General features: G+C 39.8%; 1 protein-coding gene across 6 annotated transcripts in view; it reads right to left on the reverse strand.

The window, feature by feature from the left end:
- The window catches only part of cnc (cap-n-collar), a 553,804-nt gene that overhangs the window by 209,100 nt on the left and 325,451 nt on the right, over window positions 1-19,253 (reverse strand). Inside the window, exon 1 of one of the 6 annotated variants that reach the window (XM_067156617.2) lies at window positions 11,103-11,179. The exons of the other annotated variants lie outside the window; for them this stretch is intronic. Within the exon in view, the coding sequence (XP_067012718.1) occupies window positions 11,103-11,153 (51 nt within the window). The 5' untranslated portion in view covers window positions 11,154-11,179. Of the gene's footprint in view, window positions 1-11,102; window positions 11,180-19,253 lie in introns of those variants that run through there. 6 annotated transcript variants of the gene reach the window in all.

A 19,253-nucleotide genomic window follows, 5' to 3' on the forward strand; every position in this document is an offset into this window, starting at 1 on the left:
CGTTTAGTTGCGTCTTACGACAGGCAAGGGATCATCGATGAAAGAGAGAGAATGACCATAGATACGTTGAAAAGCCTGCAGACAAACAGGCTACCAAGATCTATTTCGAATAATAATAATAATAATAACAATAATAATAATAATAATAATAATAATAATAATAATAATGTTATTTGTTTTACGTCCCACTAACTACTTTTTAAGGTCTTCGGAGACGCCGAGGTGCCGGAATTTAGTCCCGCAGGAGTTCTTTTACGTGCCAGTAAATCTACCGACACGGGGCTGTCGTATTTGAGCACCTTCAAATACCACCGGACTGAGCCAGGATCGAACCTGCCAAGTTGGGGTTAGAAGGCCAGCGTCTTAACCGTCTGAGCCACTCAGCCCGGCGATCTATTTCGAAGCGTCGCCTTTCAAGCATTTTTATAGGCTTATGTATATGGGTTTTTGTTTTATTTTCAGGACAGCGTTGCTTAACATAATAATAATAATAATAATAATAATAATAATAATAATAATAATAATACTAATAATAATAATACTAATAATAATAATATCTGTTTGGAAGTTTGAGGGTAATCTCAGGAATGTTATTTTCTCCAAGATTATTACAGTCTGTATATAATTACGGGGACAAGAGCAAGTTGTCGGAAAAACCAAGCGTCCAGGACCATAACAATAACTCTTTAACAAGTGAAACCAGACAGAGTCCACTTAATATTCACATTTTCTACAATAAAAAATAAAAGGTACACGTGCATTTTCTTCCTAACTCCGATGGTTTTCCACAAAAAATGCCTTTAAATGTTTTGACTTTTGTTTGATCGAGTAAAATGCCAAATTAAATGTCCACTGTTAATCATAATCCCACCCTGACCCCCCCAAAAAGCATGCATGCAGAATTTACAAATACATTTTCTGCAGAAATATCCATATACATTTTCTACAACTGATGTTTCCGGAATTTCAAGCAAATTATGCCCTTTCTATAATCTGAAAGGTATGTATTAATGTTTACATACCAGGGAATTCAACAAAATCTTTCACGGTACCTAATATGTGTAGGTCCATAATTATTCACTTTCCGAAAGAAATACGATCCCGAAAACTCAACCCCAAAGGCGAATAACTTGCGAAATTGCTCCAACCAGGATATACTGCTAGTTCCTCACTAACATAACGCTGATAGAATTAATGGAAATTACGTCGTTGAGTTGAAGAAGAAATCATTACATAATAAATCAACCTGTCCGAACCAATTTCAAAACAGACACTTTCTAATTTCTTCACAGCGAGAAGACTCTTTGTGAGTCTGCAGAAGCAACAAACATTTTCAAGAGGAAAAGTTTTACAATTTCTTTTATTCACGCGCGTACATTAATTCTAAACGGTAAACCTTCTCACAGTAGGTTCAGTATATCGCTCTCTCACTTCAATACCGTAACGGTTAGTGTTATTAGCTGCCGTCCTTGGGGGCCCGGGTTCGATTCCCGGTACTGCCAGAAATTTAAGAATGGCAGGAGGGCTGGTATGTGGTTCAAATGGTACATGCAGCTCACCTCCAATGGGGGTGTGCCTGAAAAGAGCTGCACCACCTCGGGATGAGGACACGAGTTTACTTTTACTTCAATACCAAGACATCTGAGAACAGAACATAGTTCTTGCTCTACCTGGTTCTATACCAAGACATCTTGAATTCAAGTTCGTTCACACTCCGCGAACGGTGTTCAGTGTTTACTTAATACATTTCCTGAATTACAATATAGAAACGAATTTTTTTAATGCTCATCTAAAAAACGAGCCATTTTTAACATGTCTTAGAATTGAGCACAGCAATGTAAAAATTCTTCGAAGAATTCCGCTCAAGGTGCAATTATCAGAGTCGTTGAAGAAAAATGTGATCCTCAAAGCCTTGAAAGGTTCATTACCCATACCGAGAAATCATTTATATAGCCATAAATGTATCTGTCCTCATGGGCAACCTCCTTATGGGGGGAGAGTTTATTCTCTGAATAAATGTATGTATATACAGGATTATTCACCTAACATGTTACACAGAAATAACTTCTAAACCATTGAAGATATTGGCATTCGTAAATGGTACCCAGGGCTTTTAAAATAACGTGCTACTTAGTCTCATGGGGTGATTAATGACCGAGATATTGATACTAACTTCATTTTTTAAATGCAATGGCAGAAATTCATACAGCTGGCCTAAAAGTCAACTGCGTACAAGTTCAAATATGTCTTCTTCTTCTTCTTCTTCTTCTTCTTCTTCTTCTTCTTCTTCTTCTTATGAAGCCGTCTCCCTCCGAAGGTTGGCGATCCAATTGATTATGATTACACGCGAAAAGGCACCACGAAAGATTTCTATCGAAGTATGTCCATACCACCGCCGCAAGTCTTTCAGCCAGGAATTTCTCCGTCTTCCCACAGATCTTTTCCCATCAATTTTTCCTTGAATGATCAGTCGGAGAAGTTCGTATCGTTCACCTCTCATGATGTGCCTGAGGTAGCTGAGCTTACACTCCTTGATGGTTATGAGAAGCTCTTTCTTCTTGTTCAAGATGTTGAGGACTTCTTCATTTGTCTTCTTTTCTACCCAAGATATTCGGAGTATTCTTCTGTATAAGTACATTTCAAAAGATTCAATACGCTTCTCCAATAAAGGGCTAAGCGTCCACCCTTCGAAACCATACAGAAGGACAGGAAAGACATGTAGCATTCGAACTCTGAGGTGGAGGTTGAGTTCTCGGCTGGTGAATAAGGTCCTCATGGTATTGAACATAATTTTTGCTTGTCCAATCCTGGATAAGATTTCGCATTTTGAATCACAATGCTGGTTAACTAGAGTTCCAAGATATTTGATAGAAGATACTTGTTGGACGATGTTGTTGTTGATGTAAAGGGAGGCCTGTTTTGGTGTTCTTGAGAATACAATCAGCTTGGTCTTGTTAATATTCAAGGATAAACCGTTGGTTTCACTGGTCCTCACGATGTTGTCTATAATGATTTGAAGATCACTAGGGTTGCTGGCTAACACAATAGTGTCATCAGCAAATCGGATGGTATTAATGACAAAGCCATTGATCTTGATACCTAGATTAACATCTTCCATAGCCTCTCTGAACACAGCTTCAGAGTAGATGTTGAAAAGGAGTGGGGACAGGACACATCCCTGGCGTGGTTTTGCTGTCGCATCAGACGGCGTGCAGTCGGGGCAAGGACATATTGAGGCGCAAGCTGCTTCCTGGCCTTGATTCCAGCCACAGAACGGATACCAGGCATGTACTGTAAACATAACGTGATGTACCGTAACATACCCTGGGTGTGCAACGTTTATTGTATGACTGGCGAACACACAACGGAGAAGGGAGATTAAAGTTGTATTGTTTTGCTTTGACATGCAATAGGTTGCGCTCAGTTTAGCGTTTTATCTCACGGATGGGAATGGGAAGGATTTGGAAAGGAAGTCGGCCGTAGCCTATCACAAAGGTACTTATCCGGTATTTGCCTGGTGTTGAACATGAGACGCCATGCAAATCACTTTCAGGTTGGGCGAGGCAGGACTCGAACCTACGCTCTCCCGAATGCACGCTACTACAGTCGCGCTGGAGCTCTGCGGAGATTAATGCGTGTAAAATAAAACATAAATAATAGTGCTGCTGCCATCTCACCACGATCGGCTCTGACCATTTGTTTTTCTAGGAGGAGGTCTTCCGGTGTTTTGTGTTATGTTTATTTCTTAACTCATAGAGTAGTATGAACTGTACACTAAAAGCAGTGACAATTATAGCTTTCGGTATGTTCCTTTCAAGGCAAAGTACTTATTTTATTCCTTTTAAACACATCAACTCTTTCTGTCCTGTCATGTGTTCGTCTGTCATACACACTTTGCAAACCCATCACATGTGTACGAGGTGCTTACATGCCTGGTATCCATTCTGTGGCTGAACTCACTCCCAGGAAACTGCTTGCGCCTCAATATGTCCTTGCTCGACTTCACGCCGTCTGATGCGGCATGCAAAACAGCACATGATGTTCTTACTTATAACTCAAAAAGTAATTGTCCGATTTTGAAAATACTTACATATTTGAACTTGTACGCAGATGAACTTTTAAATCAGCTGTATGAATTTGTGCCGTTCCAATTAAAAATATGGAGTTAGTATCAATATCTCGGTTGTTAATCACCCCATGAGACTGAATAGCACGTTATTTTACAAGACCCTGCGTACCATTTACGAATATGAAAACAGCACACTCTAGTCCTATGGTTCAGCTAAAATACTGTACACGTAAACTAGTTTCTGATAGAACCCAATTTGACAGATTCAACACGGCGTTGAAATGTGTACTTTTAGTAAACAGGAGAGAACCAGTGACCCTGGAACCTCAGAACTCAGTTAACGTGCTTCAACAAAATTATTCGGACATAAGTCAGTTGCCATGCAGAGGTCGTATGTAGAACAGTCATGGACAGCATGAACGTAAACATTCAATGAGTTACAGTACTGTGCACAATTTAAGAGAAAATGGCCCACAGAGGAAGGGAGAGTACAATCGAACAGCGGCAGCTAGTCATTTTTTCACCATGCCAAAGGTAAAATTTGTCGTCAAATCGCTGAAATGTTACAAATGAAGAAAAGTACAGTCTCTGATAATATCACAAGATTCCGGGAGGAAGACAATTGAACATCAACCGCATACGGGACGTCCAAGAACTTTTTCTGTGAGAGAAGTGTGTTATATCACCAGAAAGACAAAAAAGGAACCCAAGTTTAGTGCTCCAAAACTCGTTACGGAGATTGCCGCAGACACTGGAAAGAAAGTGCACCCCGAAACAAAACGGAGAGTGCTCAGAAGGGGCAACTTCCACGACCGTATTGCAAGAAGGAAACCCTTCATAAATCAAGTAAATCGAAGAAAGAGAATGCTGTTTGCCAAAGAGCATGTTAGGGAGGACAATGAGTGGTGGAATGACGTTATATTTGCTGATGAGAGTAGGTTTTAACATATTTCAGTCTGATGAGAGGATAACAGTTTGGCGGCGTCCTAATACTGAGCTTCAAGAGAAAAATCTCAAAGCAACTGTGAAGGATGGCGGTGGACATGTAATAGTGTGGCGGTGCATATCGACGAACGGAGTTGGTGAATTGGTTTTTATTGAAGGTAAAATTGACCACTTTCAATACATTAGAATACTGAGGGTCAATATGAAAAAGAGTGCCGAAAATATGGGAATTGGTGAACATTTTAAGTTTTATCAAGATAACGACCCAAAGCATATGGCCTGGAATGTAAGGATGTGGTTATTGTTTAATTGCCCAAAGGTATTTCATCCTCCCCCTTAATCACCAGACTTGAATGTGATTGAGAATCTTTGGGACAAACTTGATCAACAAATAAGAAAAACAACTATCACATCTAGAGATCAGCAGAAAAACCGACTTCAAGAAGAGTGGCAGAAGATATCTCCCGATTACACCCGGAAATTAGTGGAGAGCATGCCAAGTCGACCCAGGGAAGTAATTAAAATGAAAGGACAGACAACCAGTAGCTGAACCTTTAGTATCATAAAAAGGAGTGTCCGAATAATTTTGTGCAATATTGGTTTGAGTTTTATTTTGTTTTTTAATGATTATATTTTCATTGACAGTGTTCATTAGAAGAATGATGGACTTTTAATTTTTATATTCCTTACAGAAACTTGTATTCAATGTATATCAGTGTTATTACAGAAATCAGTAATACAAAGGAAAATGTAATAAGTCATGCCTGTCCGAATAATTATGCGAGTCACTGTATATACTACGAACTCGAGTGTTCAATTTAAAATAATATTTGCAATGCCACAAACAAGAGAATACAGTGAAACTAGACAAGCATTTCATCTCTAACTGGAAACACACACATTAAAAACAAATGCGATTTTACATCCGATTCATTTGTAGAGGACGATGTTCTCAAATGATTTTCATAGATAACTTTCTTCCCATCTGTCACCATTCGAAAGTGATAAACTCTGCTCATTCAGTACACCATAACTTAAAAGATTTTCAGTCTGTTAGTCTAAATATTACACTATAACATACCTGTAAAACACACACACAGACACATTATTAAACAAAGAATGGCATGTTTCGTTATCATCAACTCACACTCAATATTTGGAATACGCTGGAGTGGAGTCTTCATTATGAAGTTCCAAATTTCAAATTCCTACGTGTTTGAACAGAAATATTGAGCGTGACTTGATGATGTTCTTTTCAGAACGAAACATGTCATTCTTCGTTTAATAGTGTGTATTTTTATTCCTTGTCTAATAATGTTTTATACAGGTATTTTATAGAGTAATATGTGTGTGTTCGATACACTGAGAAGCTTTTAAGTTGCATTTAACTGAGTCGACACTGCAAAGTATGGCCTCCTCCTTAACAAACTTTCAATACATTGGCGGATGTTGTAGACCATAACTTGTTATTCTAATAATTTTCCAACTCAGCACAAGTGTTTCACGGCCGCATTACAACATGACGATAACTGAAATCACGTGCATAAAAGTTAGGAAATTGCAAATTCCACAACGTTCATCTTTCTCTCTCTCCTGCACAAGTTTTCGATACAGCTAATACTAATGGACACTAAATATTGCTAAGCCACCGTAAATTCATCGACATAAATACCAATTTTAGAGAAATTCAGTTTTGCCTCTTTCCCGTGGTGTAGTAAGAAAGAAAACAGGCCGATAAAATCCGAACCGAGCTTATTTTCGAATTCTGCTTAATCCGAGATAAAAACGAAGTATGATGCTGAAGAGTTCAGACATAATTTTCTTAACATAGGTACTTCACCGACCAAGGGCTTTATGGAAACAGAATTTATCGATGTTTCTTGATATTTCTGTAAACTTTCAGTTTTCATTACTGTAGGTAAAAATTTCCCTCGAAAGATATTTTGGCTTTAAAAATGCTGTGAACTCACCTAGCTCCATACTGCAAGCACGCAGACCACAACCCTTGCACACAACACATCACCACCCGCACTGTCCCAAGTCCGTTCGCAAACAGAAGAGCAGTCCATCACTCTGAGCCACCCTCTACCGCACATCACAATACGGCTGGACCACGGAACAAAGACTTACACCTCAGCCGCACCCACGAACAGAACCACTAATAACACCTCAAATGCACACAAAGAGAAGAGTTACAAGTGCAAAAGTCACCGCTTAAAGTAGAAGAGAGAAAATGTCAAATGTCATCCATTTCGTTCCGTGAAAAAAAAAAAGAAAGAAAAAAAAACCAGTGTGCTCCTAATACCCGATTTCAACGAACAATATTACTAATATAATAAATGTGAACATGGTTTTGGGACTTCGTGGAACTACGACGTCTGAACGTTTTAGTGCATCTGGATTAAATTTCACACACAATTAGATAACATACCCCTCACGCAGTCTCTTCAGGGGGCCACACAGCGAAATCAAATATGCAGCAAATAAAAGGGAAATGTAGGTATGTCTGAAGTCTTTAAATGAGAATTCGCTGTCTAATATGTTAGTCTTAGTAAAATGGCGTTCACCAACTGAACTTAAATTCCTACAAAAGAGTTCGTACCACATTTTCTTCCTAGCTCTAAACAGCTTTCCACGACAATATGCTTTTGTGTGTTTTCGCGAATGCTTTTTCCGATGAAAGTATTGTCATTCCAAAGTATTGCCCACACGTTGGATGTGATACAGAATATTTGACATATTTTATCTTAAATGTTGAAAACTTTGACTGCGCGGACGAAGCCACGGATAGAAGCTACAGGGTAATTAGAAAACCACCAATAAGATTCTTCGTATTTGTTGGTCAGCCGCAAACAAAATTGATTTTCTCTTCGTATAAGGCGAGTTGTATGGTCTGTTCGGTCTTCAGCCCAGAGGCGGGTTGGATCCTCAGAAAGCACCAACAGAGGCGTGGTAGGCAAGGTGGGGAGTGAAGTACTTTGCCATTGCTTCCCTCACCGGGCTAGAACTTTCTATTGCAGCACGGCTGCATATAACACTCGGACTGCTTACACACTGGTGAGACTGAGACATCAGTGGGAGCTACATTTTTCTCCGGCTTCTGCCAAGAAACAGATTCAAAAATGGCACCAACTGTATGGAAATGAAATTAAATGTCGATTCTACCAGTCTAATCAATCTCAAATATTAAAAGTTGTACGTCTATAGCTTTTGGCAAAAAAAAAAAAAAAAAAAAAAGGTACTTCGCGTCTTTTCATTCATCATCATCATTGTTATTATTATCATCACCACCACCATCATCAACTGCTCATTGATGAGCGTTGTGAGCTCATGTTTAAAATCAATTTAATATTACATCCCTGAGCGGATTTCAGCTACTCTTAACATCATTTGAAATACACCATCCAATTCTTCACACCAGATGCTCCTTCTAATGTATACATACATCATCATTATAGACCGTTATGCCTTTCAGCGTTCAGTCTGCAAGCCTCTGTGAATTTACTAAACGTCGCCACAATCCTCTATTTGCAACTAGTGCTGTGGCCTCATTTAGTTCTATACCTCTTATCTTTAAATCGTTAGAAACTAAGTCTAACCATCGTCGTCTTGGTCACCCTCTACTTCTTTTACCCTCCATAACAGTCCATTATTTTCCTAGGTAACCTATCCTCCTCCATTCGCCTCACATTACTCCACCACCGAAGGCGCCTTATGCGTACAGCTTCATCCATCGAGTTCATTCCTAACTTAGCCTTTATCTCCTCATCCCTGCCATTGTTCCCACCTGTTTGTAACAGCAATCATTCTCTCTATTTTCATGTCTGTTACCTCTAACTTACTCTCCGAAAATCGTAAAAGTAGTTAGTGGGACGTAAAGCAAATAACATTATTAACTTCTAACTTATGAATAAGATATTGTGAGTCCACCCAGCTTTCGCTCCCGTAAAGCAAAGTTGGTCTGAACAGACCGATGAAAAGTTAGTTTCGTCCGGAAGCTGACTTCCTTCTTACAGAATGGTGTTGATCGCAACTGCGAGCTTTACTGCACCTTGATTCAATTTCACTTACTTTACTACCATCCTGGGGGAACACACAACCTAAATAGGCCTACCTGAAATTATCTACCTGTTCCAGTTTTGTTTTTACCAATCTGACATTCAGTGTTGTTGGATTTTTTACCTAGTGACATCAATTTAGTCTTCGAAAGGTTAATTTTCTTACCATACTCATTGCACCTATTTTCAAGTTCCAAGACATTAGACTGCAGGCACAATCTGCCGTAAAGACCAAGTCGTCAGCATAGGCCAGACTTCTTACTACATTTTCACCTAACCGAATCCCTTCCTACCACTGTATGCCTTTCAGCAGACGATCTATGTAAACTACGAACAAAGGTGAAAGACTACAGCCTTGTCTAACCTCTAATTTATTGTATGCAATAATTCTGAAGGAAAAAGGTAAGTACATCTCATACCACAAGTATATTAAACAGACAAACAAAATGGCAGAGCTGAGCTACTAAGTTGTGGCCAAACAGAGATATTTATGTTTTTTTAAGTACATATTTTTACTATGTAGCACTTGTATTTCTTCCTACACAAGATATGCAATAGATTTGTTGATTGAGTAAAAGTTCCTATTTTTGCTAATTCTCTTTGTTTGATGAAAACATATTTTCATTTTGTTGCTTCTAAAAATGGTGTTGAATGGGAATTGCAGTTTCTTTCGTCTATTATATCAGAACTAGTCTATCCTGAATTAATATTCTTAAATGGTCCGCTTTGGATGACCCGATATGTAATGTATAAACCTAGATTTCCATTTTGATGAAATACTCCAAGTTTCAGATCTTCTCGATTTCGGCGAAGATATTTTATTTTGATTGGTGAATGTAACATTATCTATACATGACCGCAGATATGGTTAGAAATTTGGTTTAATGAAGACATTTAATTCTGATTGCTGAACAAAGACTTTATTTTTGATGACTGAACATTTCATTTTTGTTGGATGTACTAAATTTGTATTTTTAACACAAATATGTCTTATGGCTGGCTGCTGTCTGTTAACAGCTGTTGATAGATGGCCACGACCGGGAGACATATTTATGACCATTTGATTTTCACAAAGGAAGAAGTGTTCTTTTTCGTTTTTTTTTTTAAGGCCACATATATACTTCATATTTATCATTGGACTCTCGAACTTTCAAATTTGTAGGATAATTTGAACATAATTTCCAGGCTTTTAATTTTCTCGAATGAACCCTGATTTTGAAATCTGAGTGGACAGAGATGTTTGTAGCTAACGACCGCAAGTTCCAGTTTATGACGATCAGTCAGTACCCAAAGCACGCACACTTTTGTTCTATTTCGTGATACTTCGTAGCGTAACTGAAAGTGTACAGCCGCGGCTGTCAGCGCTGAGTGAAGGAAGGAGACGCAGAACAGTGGCGTGTATGGACGGCGCATTTCATGAGACACAGAAAGAATTCAAGAACTATAAAAATCAGCCATTACAACAAAATAAAATTGTCCTCTTTTTTCTGCATTTAGGGTGACACTTGATATCTTTTTTTATTTCACCAAGTTAGTGATCTCGGGATTGAGCAGAATGAATGTTAACCCTGCTTCCAACACATCATCGGCCAGATATGGCCTAGTGTTACACATATTGATGTTTATGACTGAGAACATGTGTTCGTAAAGGTATACAAAGCTAAACACAGTATGTAATTTGCATGTTAAACTAATTTTATCTTCCGAGATGTTATAAAATGCAAGGAGGCCACCTGGAATAGGCCTATTGTAATAACAAGTGTCACTTTCAAGCCTTATTAGTTCTCCTTGAAATCTGACAGAAGCCAGCTCAAAATTCACAGAAATGGGCCTCATTAATAATGTTTAACTCAGACACAGTAACTATCTGTGTAACAGTCACATGGTTTTACAGATTTCTACTGTAATTGCTTTCCGAACAAGCACTAATTTTTCCCCACTCATCAAAGGAACCTCACATAGTTTCTAATGTGGGTAAGATGGTCTGGCGCAAATGACTATTTTATTGTGGTGTCTGTGAGTACACGTACCTTGCGGGCCAGACTCAAGACGACGTGGCGTCTCTGCCTCCTCCGCCTCATTCTTTTCCTGGTTCGTCTAGTCCCGAGCATGTTGACCGCAGCAATGATACTGAGCGCGATATCAGCCTGCGTTTACTGCTACCTTATCGCAAGGTACAAATATGACGTATTATTAGCGCTTGAGATAGACTCCTCGACGTCTCTGAAAACCGGCTAACTGGTTAGTCCAAGGCATCACGGGTTCGGTTCCTGTCGGGCATCTTCACCTTCATCAGTGAAGTATCTGCGTTCAGCCAATGATCTATACTGTTTGAACGAGGTGAAGAGCGGGACCGCAATGGCCAAGGAAGCAAAGGGTACTGATGAGTGGGACCTTAAGAAGAGTGAAGTGCTTTGTATGGGTCTGAGATCTGGACTTTGAGAAGGGAGGAAGAAAGAAGACTGAAATCTTTTGAAATGTTCGTATAGAGAAAAATGGACAAGACAAATTACAACTTTTTAGTTCGTAATTTAGCTCAAATTTTTATACTTTAAATGTAAGAAATATAACTTAAACATAATTTATATAAATTTACAATATAGGCCTACATCTTAATTATTCTCTTCGCTACAGAGATTGGAGCCTTTTCTATTTATGGTCCTTACGCACTATTCAGGAATGTTCTAACAATGTTGCAAGTCTTCAAAATGTAAGTGAAAATGGAAAGCTGTAGCATCTTGAAGTTTCTTGGAAATTATTTTGGTGTAAGACCAGTGGAAGAAAGAAGAAAACAACTGTCACTCTGACCTTGCTACATCCACAGCCAGAGTAGTATATCTTCTCTCTGTATTTCTGTTTCGTATTGTGGTCATTCGGGATAGCGATGTCAATCAGATATGTCTGTTGATTAAGTTATTTTTGTTTATTAATGTTATGTCAGGTCTATAGTGCGGAGTTGTTTTATCTGTATCGTTCTATCGTTCTTATCGTTCGTTCTATTCCTGTTCTGGATCAAGGATTGGGTCAGGGCAATTTCGTGGTGTATAACTCTGGCTACATCATTAGGTCCTATGTCTGTCAGTGTACAATGTTGGCGCTAGGAATCTGCAGTTGCTCAATGCTTTTTGACTGCTATTGCATTTCCTGCACTCGTCATCTTTAGTAGTGGGATCTTTAAGGATTATATTATTATTATTATTATTATTATTATTATTATTATTATTATTATTATTATTATTATTATTATTATTATTGCCAGTGTTACAGCCTCACGAAACTATTGATTACTTTCAAGACCGATATTGACCTACAGATGGTTACGAGACTTTGTAAATATCTGGACGATATCAAGTCTTGCAGACGAAAAAAAAAAAAAAAAAAGTCTGATTACTGAGCAGTGTTCGCATACATCAAGGAAGAATAATCCCGTGAAATCTATCCCCGTTTTCTTCAACTTCGTCAATATTGTTTTGACATCACTCACCTACATATCACGCACTTCAGAAGGAAAGTACTGCATGGTCCGGTCAGAAGCCCATCCAATTCGGGAAAGACTTATGATGTAATGGGAAGCAGTCCCACAGAATTTTCCTTCACGGGAGTGTGTGTGTGCGTCTTCAAATTTGAATAAGAACGTATTTTAATGAACTAAAATACGACTTCGTGATGTCTTCTTAAACTGATCGTTTGAAAGTTTGGAAGACAACAAAAGACACAGATATACTTACTGTTACTCTATAAGGAAGCGTTTTGTCGGCGAACATTACGTATTTTACAGAATCAAGCTTTATTATTTCGTCAAATGTGTATTTTGTGCGTCTACTCCAGAAATTTTGCAGATACGATCTGGAGAATTAAAGGCCTGGGAATATATTTTGTAACTGTGATTGTTCCCAGTTATTCGAATTTCCAATAACATTATTATCTACCCCGATAACGGAGATAGAGAAAGAATAACGATCAATTCCAGCAGAGAACTAATGAAGGTGTGACAAACGACCAGGTAACACCGAGTTCACAAAACCATGTAAAGGGGAGAAATTGTAGAACAAATGAAAAGGAAATGGAAAACTTTTGAAGAGGGCGAACCACAGCCAGTCCAGACGAAGGGCCCTGCTGGTCGTGATGAATACAAAGTGAGCCAGGGGGAGCTGCCTGTCCAACATCATTAATCAACCCCCCCCCCCTCCCTCACGATAGAGCTGAGTCATCGCAGCAGGCAGGGCTCGAAGTGGTAACACATCGCCACCAAGTCAGTGGTGTACGTAGGGAATCATTTTTAAGTGTGGTTATTCAAATGCAAGTTACCGGTATTTTAATTATCTTTAGTACTAACACACAACAGTAAGTACGTTAGGCCTACAAATACATTGTCTGAATTAATGGAAGTATGAAACTCACTCAAGATGAAGAAGACAACATAATGTTGAGTCAGCAATCATAAAGATATCTTGCATATTGTTCTATTAATGGTTTGATGCAACCGTTTGCAAGGAGTTCCAGTACTTAACAGAGCTTTATAGCTAAACATGCGGAGTCACAATTCAATGTCCAAATGGTGGATTGTCTTCATTAATTAATTCACACATCATCTGCATTTAGAGTGTATTGAGGAGAGCCAATCCAATCAACCTTGTATTTCCATTAGAATCACACATATATCTCTTTCGAAGGAGCAATGTTGTACGTGCTGACACAGGTAGAACGGATATTTGAAGTAATATAAATACCTGAGAAAAATTAGGGCTACACCTAGTTAACAACAGTTTATTATACAGGGACATCGGAAACAACGTACATCGGGTATATAAGCGTCCGTGGAAGATTTGAGGCGCTGAGAATATACTGTAAAGGCCGAACTCAACATGAGGTGAAAGTATTATTTCATTTTACAAAAATTACGATTAATGTGAATTCACACTTTTCCTTTTTATAATATGGATTGAAAATTTTGAGCAATATGACAGCAGGAGTCACTGCGTTACCAAGTGCAACCACCCTTTCCCCTTCTTGTGTCAAGGAGTAGGAGTGCAGAAAACATTCTTAACATAAAGCAGTGTACAAATATGCGAATTGCGCCACCCAGAACTTGGCGCCACAGAAATGGTCTTTTTTCTTTCAATTTTCTTTACGCCGCACCGAAACAAATAGCTGTTATGGTGACGATGGGATTGAAAAGGCAGAACTTCATGTCCTGATCAAGGCCAATACAATTTAGCAGAAAACTCGGCTTTATTAAATAAATATATAGTGGCTTTAATCCAGTTACACGTTTATTTCTTTACGTTAATGAGAATATATGACTAAAAATCACAATCCTTTTCTTAATCATCCTTACCCGGTCGATTACATTAGCGGTTTGCCTTTTCCTACCACTACGAGCGCTAATGTGAGTCAATGCATTCTTTTACTTCATCCCTTATAACTACATTCGGTGTAACACACCTGAGGGTATTGAATCAAGGAACTGTTACTGAAAGAATTATGAAAATAAGCTAATCTGGCTAGGGCCTAAGGAAACAAGCGATTTTAGGTGGTTTTTCAAAACTGCATTTAGGCCAGAAGTGATTTTCGAAATTTGTTTTTTAGTTTGATAGAGCTACCCAATATTGACTTAGCCCTTCAACTTTCGGTACAATTGAGAACATTTCTTAATTTTACGTTTTTCGTAGTATGGGGACCCCCACTTTGTCTGCTAGGAAATGTTTTCAACTTTAAAATAAAATGGTTTTATTAAGCCGAAAAGGACATTTGAAATGTGGAAGCCCTTGATTAATCTGCTCTCACACATAAAGGGGACAACGAGATCAGTGGAAGTGCCCCATGGTCGCCAATCCACGCTCACAAGTCGAGAACTCCTACTTCGGATGCCCTGATTCCGAGAAACTGACAATTTGATTTTCTGCAATAGAAGACGATTTAGAAGTGCGTAACTTCATTATAAACCCTTTTCTGTTGAGTTCTCCCGAATGAGATAATCTCAAAATATTAATTTGTTGAGTTCGTCCTTTGTATTCGTAGCGCCACAAGTAACACAATGTCTGCAAACGCTTGGCCACTGACACACAACTCCATGTCAGCAGCGTCAGCAATGCACGTTACTATGCCAGTTAAAAGATAGGAAATCACGTAACTTGGTGTGACTTCCCCCGTAAGCACTGGTATTAGGCCAAACAACATTCTAAAATCACGTAACTTGGTGTGACTTCCCCCGTAAGCACTGGTATTAGGCCAAACAACATTCTAAAATCACGTAACTTAACAACATTTTGCAGAGCATACAGCTGGACTGTTATTGAACGAGTTGATGTACAGTTAGTACTTACAAGAGGAGAGGCAGACCAGCAAATACTTTGAGTTTTAGATTTGAAGCCAAAACGAACAGAATGGAGAAGTATTCGCAGTAAGATTAAATAACAAATGGCAACACAAATCAGTTTTATCAAAATATTTTCCTATACCCTGCACAATTCCACTGGCTTCAAACACATTCTTGTAAAAGATTTTGTGAAGTTATTTGACCAAAAATTTGGCCGTGAGCTTTATGGATAACAGAAGTCTAAACAAAATAGGCTAATCAATTTAGGAGCAGTACAAATATGATAAAGGTGTCAAGAGTTCAAGTCAACAATGTTCCGTAGGGACTATCTTCCACAATATCAGGAAGAAAAACATGTCAGTGGAAATGTTATTGGTGAAGTACTGTAATTTCCCTATGGGAAGCTGTTTCGATCACGGACAAATGTTTACAGCGGGGAGAAGAAGCGACCCATACTACAAGATGGAGTAAATGAAATGGTGTCTGGCTTTTAGTGCCGGGAGATCCCAGGACGGGTTCGGCTCGCCACGTGCAGGTCTTTTGATTTGACGCTCGTAAGTGACCTGCGCGTCGTGATGAGGATGAAATCATGATGAAGACAACACATACACCCAGCCCCCGTGCCAGGGAAATTAACCAATGATGGTTAAAATTCCCGACCCTGCCGGGAATCGAACCCGGGACCCCTGTGACCAAAGACCAGCACGCTAACCATTTAGCCATGGAGCTGGACTACAATATGGATGACGATCATTGTGTTCCCTATAGTCTAATTTCGAAGTAGCTATACTAAGCCTGCCTGACAAAGACAGCGGCTGAACATTCGTGAATAAAACAGAGGAAATTCCTACGAAAGTCCGACTCCTTGGCTGAATGGTCAGTGTCGAGGCATTCGGTTCAGAGGGTCCCGGGTTCGATTCGCTGTCGGGTCGGGGATTTTTATCGTCTGATTAATTCTTCTGGCTCAGGAACTGAGTGTTTGTGTTTGTCCCAACACGTTCCTCTTCATATTCAGACAACATACTACGCTGCCAACCACCACAGAAACCTGCAATAGTGATACCTACATATAGCGTTGGCGTCAGGAAGGGCATCCGGCCGTAAACCAGGGCCAAATCTACACGTGCGACACAGTTCGCACCCGCAAACCCACAAGTGTGGAAAAAGCGGGACAGAAGAAGGCATTTCTACAAAAGATCCTAGACCCACCTAAGAGCGATTATCGCCTGCGGTCGAACGCACAGCTGTAGGGCCTACTCAATATTTGAAAAGCTGAAGAGGGAAGAACGACATTCTCCAACATGGAGTACTGGAAATCCAGAAGGCTAACGAGTGTTAACCGTGGTCCGAAATGGCCGAAACGATATGTATATCCACACCCTGTCTTCTTGGGCATGAGGTATAGACTAAGTGACAAGCAAAAGTTGTTTTTAATATTCACATTCGAGGTTTGGAACATCACGGTTATCTTGTAACTTAGCACAACGAACACAGGGACTTTTCTTGTAGTCTACTCCATGAATTCATGACATAAATACGAAATTATCCCGTTCCAGAAACGGCTCCAACCGTGTCAGAATTAAATCACAAAAATCGTAATGTGTATGAGAGAAAACTGTTGTAGAGCTAACAAGAAGATCGGTACATTGTTAGCAGGATGTAGAGCAATGCGAGCCATCACCTCGCACATTTAATTATAGTCTCATTACACCTATTCTAGCACAACGCTAAGTATTTGCTAACTTGTTAGAGACGAACAAGAGCAAGCCAGGAAAGCGTGTCGGATCTCCAACATCCACGACGATTTAATCAGTTCTGAATTCTCCACACACTAGGGAAATTCTGGGTACTAAATTCCTCAAATTTGCTAACGAATCTCCGGAATCGCAGGAAATTACGAAATGTTGATCCCACTAGTTCTTAACACTTCCCACCTCGATGTCGGTTCCCTCCACATATCCTTGACCACTCATCACTGACTTTCTTCAAATAAATTACAATGTCTAGATCATTTGTTGGTACATCACAGTACTTCACAGATCCCCTGTTCTCAACGTACTAATGTCCGACCCGTTGGCTGAATGGTCAGCGTACTGGCCTTCGGTTCAGAGGGTCCCGGGTTCGATTCCCGGCCGGGTCGGGGATTTTAACCTTCATTGGTTAATTCCAGTGGCCCGGGGGCTGGGTGTTCGTGCTGTCCCCAACATCCCTGCAACTCACACACGACATATAACACTATCTTCCACCACAATAACACGCAGTTACCTACACGGCAGGTGCAGCCCACCCTCATCGGAGGGTCTGCCTTACAAGGGCTGCACTCGGCTAGCAATAGCCACACGAAATTTAAATTTTAACGTACTAATAGACTATTTATTTTTTATTATTTCGCCAGGGCCATCGAGGACCACGTTGTCTTGTTACATTTGGCAGTGAACTTGCTTCATTCTGAGCCCAGAATTCCCTTATTCTTTCTGAGTGGGCTTGCTTGCGTCTCGGTTTAGGTCGTTCGTCACTATCTGTTTTCGGAAAAGTCATCTTCCGGTTTAATCTGTAGTACTTGAAGGTCTTCTTTGGTGTTTCTAAACCAAGGGCATCGAGGTTTCAGCTTTTGAATCTAAAAAGTGAAAGATCTGTTTGGTCAACTTGTTTCAGTCCATTCGTTTGAGGTTACCGTAAAATCGTGCCCGTCTTTTGTGGATTGTGCCTGTAATTTTCTCCATTTGGTTATAGACTTCCTTATTAGATCTTTCTTTGGTGGATGTCATTCTTGTAGTTGGATCCCATGATTCCCCCAATTAATCTGCGCTCCTTTTTCTCCAGTCCTTCGAGAGTCCTTTATTGGCATTTAGGGACAGGGTTTCGGAGCATAGTCTACATACCTACTGGTTTCAGAACCGTTTCATAGTGACGTATCTTAGTATTCTGGCAAAGGCATTTTTTGGTGTTTATTTAATTTATGGTTTACTGTATGTCACTGTTAGTGCATAAGATAAAGAGTTCCGCTTTGACAAATGAAGAACGTTAATAAAGTCTGAGAAACACTCGTAGCCTAAAGTCATTCCTAATGCAGCCAGTCTGTGATGTGAACGGTGTGAATATGTTGGTCATTCGGTCGGTAGGCTGAGGAAAGCAAGGGGAAACTACCTCACTCCTCATTTCCCTGGAACACTATAGCTGATGGCAGAGCTATTGAGGATCCAACCAGCCTTCGGGTTGAGTTCTATACATACAGATGTCGTTAGAGCGGGGGAGGGGGGAGAGGATGATGCGGGCATCGTACCTTCAATAGTTTGATATAATAATTTATAAAATGTATAACAGGTTACAACATTTATTAAAAAAAAAAGCAACAAGGAAGGAAGGAAGAAAGGAAGGAAGGAAGGAAGCAGAGTGGCTGCTGTATCCTATCAATGCATTTAAAAAAGACGATGTAAGGAATGAATGAAATACGTTCAATCAAAATTCATCTACAGTGTCACAAAGAGCGGATAATGAGATAATTAACTTAGGGACTAATCATCATTATTCTTTAGTGCTAATTTTCTTTCTTCAGAAACACGGAATTTTGGTGTTTAGAACGTACCAACCGGTGGTAAACAGGGCCACAGAACACCGTGCTGTATAATGCCGTTTCACTGCAGGCCGAGAGCAAGTTCGACAGACACTACAGTATCCTTTAATCATGGGGTAGCACGCGTACATCATGTAATCCGACTTTGTTAACGTGAGCGCGCCTCCATCATCATAATTACATGGTCCCCTGGCCTCTAGCGGCAAGGCGGGGCGGGGCCACGCAGGCGCACTTCTCTCAGTCATGGCCAACAACAATGGCGGCAGCAAGGCTGCTACTCCTTTCTCC

Source organism: Anabrus simplex, chromosome 12, assembly GCF_040414725.1.
Source record: "Anabrus simplex isolate iqAnaSimp1 chromosome 12, ASM4041472v1, whole genome shotgun sequence".
Classification (NCBI taxonomy): Eukaryota; Metazoa; Arthropoda; class Insecta; order Orthoptera; family Tettigoniidae; genus Anabrus; species Anabrus simplex.